The sequence below is a fragment of the Sorex araneus genome, chromosome 2 (genome assembly GCF_027595985.1).
Source record: "Sorex araneus isolate mSorAra2 chromosome 2, mSorAra2.pri, whole genome shotgun sequence".
Classification (NCBI taxonomy): domain Eukaryota; kingdom Metazoa; phylum Chordata; class Mammalia; order Eulipotyphla; family Soricidae; genus Sorex; species Sorex araneus.
The window spans coordinates 232,664,967-232,673,899 of NC_073303.1; the positions used below are offsets into that span (position 1 = coordinate 232,664,967).

Below are 8,933 nucleotides of genomic sequence, written 5' to 3' on the forward strand. Positions count from 1 at the left end.
TGTGCTATCGCTCCAGTCCCAGAGATAGAGAGATAGGAAATAGGGCATAAACCACGAAGAGACTGGGCAGAGCGCTAGGACAGCAGGCAGGCACCAGCCTTGCACGCAGCTGACCCCACTGGCCCGGGTGTGATCCCAGCTCCATATATGGTCACCCGAGCCCCACCAGGAGTGATACCTAAGCAGAGAGCCAGGAGTAAGTCCTGAGCACCTCTGGGTGTGTCTCCCAAAAAATGATGGCTGGAGTGATAGAACAGTGGGGTGGGCACTTGCTTTGTTCTATCCTCAGCATCCCATAGGGTCCCCTGAACCAGGCAGGATGAACCCGGAGTGCAGAGTCAGGCAACAGCCCAGAGCATCACTGGGCGTGGCCCCTCCCTGCAATCAATCAATCAATCAATAAAAAGGGTGGCTTTGGGGCCAGAGAAATAGTACAGCAAGGAGGGCATTTGAGGCCGACCCGGATTCAATCCCCGGCAACACATATGATTCCCCAAGCACCACCAGGAGTAATTCCTAAGTGCAGAGCCAGGAGTAACCCCTGAGCATCGCTGGGTGTGACCCAAAAAGCAATAAATAAATAAATAAAAACGGTGGCCTTGAGGAGCTCAGAGATGGCAGTGGACATGGATGTGGACTGAGAAGGACTGGCTGTTTGGATGACCACTGCAGGGAAGGCCAGAGAGGAGAGTGGTTAGCGCCGCAGATAGTAAGACAAGGGTCTGTGTCCCAGCAGGAAGTGCTTCCTCAACTCTCGTGCTGCTCATAGAGGACACTGTGTGCTACAGTAGCTCCCACAGGAGCTCAAAGGACCAATTGGTACTGGCAACAAAGCCTGGACTCCTGCACGGCCAGCATTCAACTGAGTCTGCTGGGCTACTGCCCAGGCCCCTGGTGGGGGTTGTGAGCATACCCATGGTGGGAGGGGTTGCCCCTTTCTCTAGGAGGGAAAGATCATTATCAAGTGGTGAGTTTGGACTCCTTGATCAAACCAGTCCTAAACCCCATCTCCAATTTCACTTGCTTATATGTACAAGAACACTATATAAAGGGCAGCAAAAGATGGGGAGTTGTCCAAATGGGTACTCTAGGTGGTACTTATTAAAAGGATGGGCCAGCCAAACAACTATTCTGTCTACCTTCTAACAAAAGGGTGAGGGGCTGAAGTGATAGCACAACAGGTAGGGCGTTTGCTTTGCACGTGGCTAACCCGGGTTCAAATTCCCAGCATCCCATATGGTCCCCCAAGCACCGCCAGGAGTAATTCATGAGTGCATGAGTCAAGAGTAACCCCTGTGCAATGCCGGGTGTGACCCAAAAAGGAAAGAAAGAAAGAAAGAAAGAAAGAAAGAAAGAAAGAAAGAAAGGAAGAAAGAAAGAAAGAAAGAAAGAAAGAAAGAGTGATCTTTATGATGGAAATAATCTCAACTACATTTTTTGTGTTTTTTGTTGTATTTGTCTTTGGTCACACCCAGTGGCACTTAGGAATCACTCCTGGTGAGGCTTGGGGGACCCTAAGGGATACTGTGGATTGAACCCAGGTCAGCTGTGTGCAAGCAAGCGCCCTCCCCACTGTACTATCGCTCCTCACACATATTAATAAGGAAAATAGTTACTTTAAAATAAATGATGGCACAGGAATGTGAGTAACAGCACTGTTCTCAGATGCCTCTAAGAGGAGGGACAATCCAGATAAGCACCCAAAGACGAACAGGTAAACAATGGGGCCCACTCTTAGAATGGAATATTCTTCAGCCACAGAACAGAACAAACTCCTGACACAGAGATGAACCTCGGGAGCTTTATGCAGAGTGAGACACGCCAGACACAAAGGACACATTTTGTAAGATTCCATTTATAGCAACTATCAAGACAGGGGATCCACAGAACAGAAAGTGGATCAGAAGTTGCTGGGGCGTGAGGCAGGCGGGGGAGGAGGTGCTGACGGGGAGGAGGTCTGGGGGAGAGAAACGGTGGAAAGGATCAGAGGCACCGGTTAGGTTACCCAGTGCGGTGAACATAGAAAATGTCACTCAGCCTTCAGCCACTGCAAAGCGACTCGCACAGGGGCAGGAAGACAGCGGGGATGGTGCCCGCCTTACTTTAACCCCCCTCTGGTTTAATCCCCAGCACCCTATATGGTCTCTCAAACCCCGCCAGGAGTGGTCCCTGAGCTCAGAGCCAGGAGTAAACCCTGAGCATTGCTGGGTGGGGTCCCCATGCCTAAATGATTCCTAAGGAGGCCGAAAGCCAGCCCAAAGGGAAGGCTGGCGCTGCACGGCTAAGAGCCCCTAGCCCCTCGGAAAGCGCAGCGGTTGACAATCCCTGGACCCTGGCGAATTGTGTTCTGGGTGGTTTTCTGTGTGGCTGTGCTGGCAAGGAACTCAGGCAGGGCCTTCTTGATGAGTTCCACACCCAGCCATGGGAATTCGCCCCTGTCATCTGTGCAAACGGGGCCAATATTTCCATGTGTCTGCTTGAAGGAACTCAGAAAGTCTCCAGGAGCACGTGTGAGAAATCTTGGAGCTTCCGGGAACTAAACTATGTGAGGCTCTGGGTTCAAACGCGCTGTCCTCTCTCCCCCTGACCCCTCCTCCAAAAAGGGGGGGCAAAAAGGGGAGGCTAAGAGTTGCCTTAATGAGCTGCAACATACTTTGCTCGCTGGAGGCCTGGGTTCGAGCAGGGCACCACGTGATTCCTAAGCACCTACCTGGCCCAAACTAAAGCAAACAGCAGTCAAAAAGAATCTGTTTAAAAAGAAATAAATACAGGGGGCTGGAGTGATAGCACAGCGGGTAGGGCGTTTGCCTTGCACGCGGCCGACCCGGGTTCGAATCCCAGCATCCCATATGGTCCCCCGAGCACCGCCAGGAGTAATTCCTGAGTGCATGAGCCAGGAGTGACCCCTGTGCATCGCTGGGTGTGACCCAAAAAAGAAAAAAAAAAAAAAAAGAAAGAAATACAGGATTCGGGGAGGGTTACTAGCCCTCAGCTCGTAAACCGGGTCCTATGCCTGCCCCGCAAGCCCCAGAGTGACAGCCTGACAGAGGGACAGGGGGATGGCCCCCTCCTTTCACAGGCCCGTCCAATTCTAGGTCCCATTGGTCAGTCTGGGTCTCACCCTGAACCAATCAGGGCTGTTCAGGAAGAGGTGCTGCAGCTCTCATTGGCTCAGCTAGAAGGATCAACTTCGGTGCCGGTTCCCAGGCTGCTGTGCCCAGGGGGAGAAGGAAGAATACAGTCCCGCAGGGCAAAGGTCAGGCCATGACCCCCCGCTTCCTCACCCACTCATCTCTACACACGTGGCCAAAGAAGCAAGATCCAGATGGACCCTAGCATTTAACCAAAGGCCGGACAGCCCCAGCAGGAAGTGTCTTCTGGACATGTCACATTCAAGGGGTTCAGCCCGGCACCCACTTCACTCATCAATGCAGGCCGTACACGTTGCCCCCACGGTTGCTCCAGAAATGGGGACATCCCAGCCACCCCAAGAAGCTCATGCAACATCCCAGCCCCCCAGAGGATGACAATGCTGCTCAAGGGCCAAGAAGGGCGAGACAGATGGCACAGTTCAGGCCGGAGAGTGGGGGCTGGGTGGGGGACAGGAGAGAGAGTGCCGAGTGGGGTGTGGCATCTCCCCCATCACCATGCTCCCCCAGCTGGAGGACACCCTGTTCACTGAAGCATATTCGCACACACCAGCCAGCCACCCACTGTCTCACTTTCTCATTCAAGAAACAAACTGACACGGAGTTTCACTGAGGTCTGGCCATAAGCTCTGCCCTTCTGGGCCTCGGGACTGGTCCAATGCAAAGATGGTCCAGACTCGGCTATGGACGCTTGACCACAGAAGCAGCATTCAAACCAGAGCCCTGTGGGCCCCAAACTCAGAGGTGGGTCCCCAGAGCTGGAGTGGCAAGCTAAGCTCCAGGGGGGCCCCCGAGTGAGCTCATTACACACACACACACACACACACACACACACACACACATGCACGTGCAGGAATCGCTCCTTTGAACCTGGGACTGGGTAGACTTGAGGTTTGAAGACATTCCATGTCTCCTGAATCTCTAAGGAGGTAAATGGGGAGAGGATCTTGGAAGAAGAGGGGCGGTCTGCGAGGAGGGGGCCCGGGAAGTGGGTGCCCTGTGCAGAGAGACCCGGAACCCAGCTTTGTGCATTTGTGGCCAGGCAGAGCCAACACGTGGTTTGGGGCATCTCATGCCGAGCTGTTGTCCAGGGCAGCAGGTGGGTCCAGTGGGGTCTGAAGATGCTACCTCGGGCTGGGCCCATTTGAAGGGGCGATGTCAGTCGTGGGGTGTGTAAGAAGTTCCTGAGAGCCGGGAGGTTTGTTGCCATGGGGATGGCGTGGGCAGTCTCTATGGAGACTGTCTCTATAGAGACAGCTTGGAGGTGCGGGACTTGGAGGGGGTAAGCAGAGGGGCACAGGTGTTCTGGTACCTCATACATCAGTCTCTTCTCCATGGTAACGATCTTGGGGATCCCAGCTGCATGTTGAGGAATGCTGGGGGGGGCGGCAGCCTGCTTCCATGGTGAGAGCGAGAGATAAGAAGGTAAGGGACAGGAGCATCTGGGGCGATGGTCCGGGACAGACAGCAGAGGCGGGAGTTAGAGGCGTCAGGGAAGGCGTGGGGACCACAGGCTCAGCTGAGGAGGGCACCATCTCCGTGGCGGGCAGATGAGGTGACTGGGAGGCCCCGCGGGTCGCCGTGGGGACGGCGCAAGTGAGGCACGTGGCTCCTAGGGGCCCCTGGGAGCTCTTTGGTGACAAGCAGGGGAGGGGCTTCTGGGGTGCGTGGCCAGGCTCCTCCAGAAGGATACCTGAGGGGTGGGGCCCAGCCCGCAAAGCTGCAGCCCAATGGACCCTCACCCTGGGTGGCCTCCGGGAACTCTGGGGTACTCACGGAGGCGGGGGCGGGGGGGGGGAAGAGAACGGGAGGTCCCCATCTGAGGCCCCATAGGAGCCCTCATTCTGCCTGTCACCTGCCGGGTGGCCAGAGGCAGATCATGGTGGGGAGGTGACTTCGGAGTCCCCCCAAAGAACAGTAAAGTACCAGTCCTCCCAGTCCAAGGAGAAGCGGAGGGCGTGTGGCCGTCTCCATAAAATCCGGGGTGTCAGCCTCCTTTCCAGGGGTCCTCCGGCCTGCGCTGGCGCCTAGAGAAGGTTGGGGGAGGGGTCGCCATCGTCCAGGAGATGGGGGGCTTGGTCGGTGTCCAGGTGACGCCAAAGGACTTCGGGGGGGCGCCGTCAGTGTTCCAGGACGGCTGGCTGCCGGATCAGCTCTCAGCGCCCCAGCCGCCAGCGCCGCGGACGCTTAGACGTGCAGCGGGGTCCAGGCGGCGGGGTCCCGCGCTCCGCCTGCCCAGCCGCCGCCGCCCGCCCAGCCCCAGCCCCAGCCGCCGGGTGCGGGGTCGGGTGCGCCGGGCGCGCGGTAGCAGTAGACGCCGAAAAGGCGGCGCGTGGCGTCGGGGAAGCCGAGGCTGCGGACGCCGGGCCGGGGCCCGCCGCAGCGTGCGCGCGGGTTTACGATGGGATAGCGCGCGCTGCCGTCGGCCAGCCAGCCAGCCGTGCAGCGGTCCAGCAGCTGCAGTTTCCACGCGGCGAACAGCTGCCCCACCTTGGCCACGGCCGCGCCGCGCGCCGCACACGCGCGCTCGGCTCCCGCGAAGGGCACTGGCCGCAGCGGCTTCAGGAAGAACACGCGGCCTGCGGGGGAGTGCGGGCACTTAGGACCGCTCCAGGGACCGGCCTCCCTGGACTCGCGGGGCCCCAGAGCATGAGGGCGGTGCTAGGTCCCAGGGCCGGGGACCAGGAGGCACCGCGTGCTCCGGACGGGCCGGGGACGGAGATGTGGGGCGGGTACCCGAGAGGGAATAGGCATACGCACCGGCCAGGTTGGACGTGAAGCAGAAGGCGTCGTAGCGTTCGCGGGCGTCGTGCCGGTAGCCGTAGTTGCGCACGCCCCCGACGGCGCCCCCTGGGCCGGCTCGGCCACCGCAGGGCTCCCGGGGCTGGCTCACCGGGTACTGCACCGAGCCGTCCCGCAGCCAGCCCGCGTTGCACCAGTCCAGCCCATCGCGCCAGGCCGCGTGCAGCTGCTCGGCCGACGCCAGGATACCATCCTGCTCCGCACACGCGCGCTGCGCCTCGCGGAAGGTCAGCTGGTAGCGCCCCCCGCGCGGGTGGTAAGGGAAGACCACGCCTGGGGGACACACAGAGTCAGCTGGTGGTGGGGCTGCCCCTGACTCCTCGGCCTAGATCTTCCAATGCCTGCCAGATTCTGGTCTCAGATCTGATCTGGTCCACACACCTCTCAAAACTTTGCTTCTCAAACTTGGAATTTCGTTGACCTGGCCCCTATATTAATTTTGGTTTGGAGCTACACCTGGCAGTGCTCAGGGCTGACACCTGGTTCCACGCTCACGGGTCACTCCTGGTGGACTGGGAGGATCCAAAGGGATGCCGGAGATTGAACCCCGGTGCAGTGTGTCAAGGCACGTCCCCATCCACTCACTGTACTGTCTCTCTAGAAGGCTGTTCTTCTACCACTCAGCCCTACAGCCCATCAATCACAGCATCCTAACTGCCAGCCGCACCAACTGGCTCCTGGCTGAGTCAATGAGAGACCACTCTAGGACTGTGGCTGGCAGATTGTTGAGAAGCTTGGTGCTAGGTTTTTGGTTTCATCAAAATTCGAGACATCCCTAAGAAAACCCAGCCAGGGAAGCAGAGCTGGCCAAAGAATTCAGCTGCAGTGTGAGAGCCCAGATCACACTGTGCCTGAATCCCACCTGCGCTCTCTAAAATGGTATGCAGTTTGAACTGGCTCATTCAAAGTTCGGTGCCAACTTTGCAGCATCTCTCATCTCTACTTCCTAGATGCCACTGGCAAGCCCTTTCTCCAAGAGTGGCACCCTGAAATACCTCTCAACACCACAAATGTTCCTGAATCTCAAAACCACTCCAAAATTCTGACCTTATCCCCTGCAGCCTCTGATCCTTGGGGGCCCCTTGATGGGACTACAGTAGCCCTCCAGCCACCCAGTCACCTTCCAGATCCAGCTTGACCATGCCCGTGTCGTCCTCCAGCTCGTTGGTGACCTCGCACTCATAGCGGCCGTAGTCCTGCAGCGTGACGTTTCGCAGCACCAGGGAGGCGTCGCCAGGCCCATCGCCCTGCAGCTCGGCCCGCCCGCGGTAGCTGCCGAACGCCCGCTGCTGGGGGCCCAGCGCCACGAACACGTCAGCGAAGGCCAGCGGGTCCACCACTTTGGTCCACTTGAGACGGACGCCGTCGTGGTCGTGGGCGGTCGCCTCATAATGGTAACGGCAGGGCAAGACAATGGTGCCACCGCGGTGACTGACCACCTGCCCGGGGGCCGTCTGTACCACCACCGACCCCGACTCACCCTCTGTGGGCAACCAAGCAGGGTTCAGAAGGGGAATGGGAGACTGGGGGTGGGGAGGGGCGGGGCCTCCGGCGAGCGGAGTCGCCAGGGGGCGGAGCCTCACGGGGAGGGGAGTCTCCAGTGGGCGGAGTCTCCCGCGGAGGGGCGCCTTTAGAGGGACTGCGTGTAGAGGGCAGGGTCTCCGGTGAGGGGCGTGGCTTGTCGTGGGCGTGTTTTGGGGTGGGCGTGGTCTGGAGTTGGCTCCGCCGGGCCCCGCCGCCCCCTCCCAGCCCGCCGCGCTCCCGAGGCGCCTGCCCGGCTTTGCTGCCAGCACTCACCCAGGACATGCACCACCTTCTTCCTGCCGCGCTGCGCTCCCGTGGGGACCATGAGCAGCAGGACACTGCAGGCCGCCGCAGCCCAGAGCGCGCGGGGACCCAGGGCCTCCCGAGCGCACACCTGGAGGAGGCACCTGGCGTCAGTCCCGCCCTCCGGGGGCTGCAGGGGAGCTCGGCCCGCCCGCCCCGCGACGTGCGCATCTTTGAATCCGGGCCGCCCCAGTCGCGGCCGAGGAGAAGGCGCTCAACCTCTCATCCTCCTTATTCTTTCACTGCAGCTCCTGGGCGCAGCCCGCGCCCTGGGCTCACCCTCCCGGGGTCCCACACGCAGATCCCGCCGGGTCCCCCTGACCTCAAAGCCCGAGGCGCAGAGCCCCGCCCCCCGCCCTGGCCCGGGTCCGGGACGGGGGAGGAGCCGCGGCCGCAGCAGCAAGGTTATCCGTGCGCCAGGAGACTGCAGCAAACCGGCCCGGGGGGAAGGGGGTGCAGCCGGGGCCCCGGCAGATCTCGGCGGGACACCGAGCCCAGCCCGGAGAGATGGGGACATGGAGGAGAGAAGAGAGGAAGCAAGGACGAATGAAGAGGGAGGAACAGACACAGGAGAGACGCGACGCGGCCAAAGAAAGGAGGGAGCAGGGCATGGGGAAGAGAGAAACTCGAGAGCGAGCAGAGGCACCCGCGGGGAAGAAGAGGGAGAAAAGTGGAGCCGAGAGGCAGGTGCGCCCGGGAGCCGGAAAGAGTGGCCCGCACGGAGAGGGACCCCGAGCCGACACTCAGAGGGGTGTGCATGGGACAGAGGGCCATAGCCACAGACCCCACTTACCATGCTGCCCATAGGGCCCCGCCGAGCGGCCCGCGCGCTCCGAGACTGCGCACCCCAAGCTGACTGGGCAGGCAGCGCAATCCCGGAGTCTGCCTGCAAGGGAAGGAGGGAGGGGTGCTGGGGGGGCATTAAAGGGGACGTGCCACCGTGAGTAACTTTGGGGTCCCTGCTCATACCCAAGGCCTGGGCATACAGCAGGACTTCTCTGTTCCGTGTTTGACCAGCTTAAAAGTGGAGGTGGAGAGATGATGAGTGACCTGAAGGGGGTTCCTTTTCCTTCCTGTCACGTGGATATCCATGGAGGGGTCGTGGGTCCGCACTTGGAGGATAAGGTCCCCATAATCATGCCCATAAAGGTCCCC

The 8,933-nt window shown here is 60.0% G+C and overlaps 1 protein-coding gene across 1 annotated transcript; it reads right to left on the bottom strand.

Annotated features, from left to right (window-relative positions):
• Positions 1 to 1,835: 1,835 nt before the first annotated feature.
• On the bottom strand, positions 1,836 to 8,718 carry HAPLN4 (hyaluronan and proteoglycan link protein 4). Its single transcript, XM_004616825.2, has 5 exons — positions 8,572 to 8,718; positions 7,749 to 7,869; positions 7,072 to 7,434; positions 5,910 to 6,224; positions 1,836 to 5,728 (listed from the first exon to the last, which is right to left on the bottom strand). Exons 1-5 carry the CDS (start codon positions 8,698 to 8,700, stop codon positions 5,337 to 5,339), a joined length of 1,320 nt encoding a protein of 439 aa, XP_004616882.2. The 5' UTR covers positions 8,701 to 8,718; the 3' UTR covers positions 1,836 to 5,336.
• Between the last annotated feature and the right edge of the window lie 215 nt (positions 8,719 to 8,933).

What these genes read in the sequence shown, in the direction of transcription:
- HAPLN4 (XM_004616825.2), bottom strand. Translation starts at nt 8,700, where the DNA reads ATGCCCCCCCAGCACCCCTCCCTCCTTCCCTTGCAGGCAGACTCCGGG. An exon ending in GGGGCCCTATGGGCAGCATG is followed by an intron (nt 7,870 to 8,571) that starts GTAAGTGGGGTC and finishes TGCCTCCTCCAG; the next exon opens with GTGTGCGCTCGGGAGGCCCT. An exon ending in GGTCAAGCTGGATCTGGAAG is followed by an intron (nt 6,225 to 7,071) that starts GTGACTGGGTGG and finishes TGTGTCCCCCAG; the next exon opens with GCGTGGTCTTCCCTTACCAC.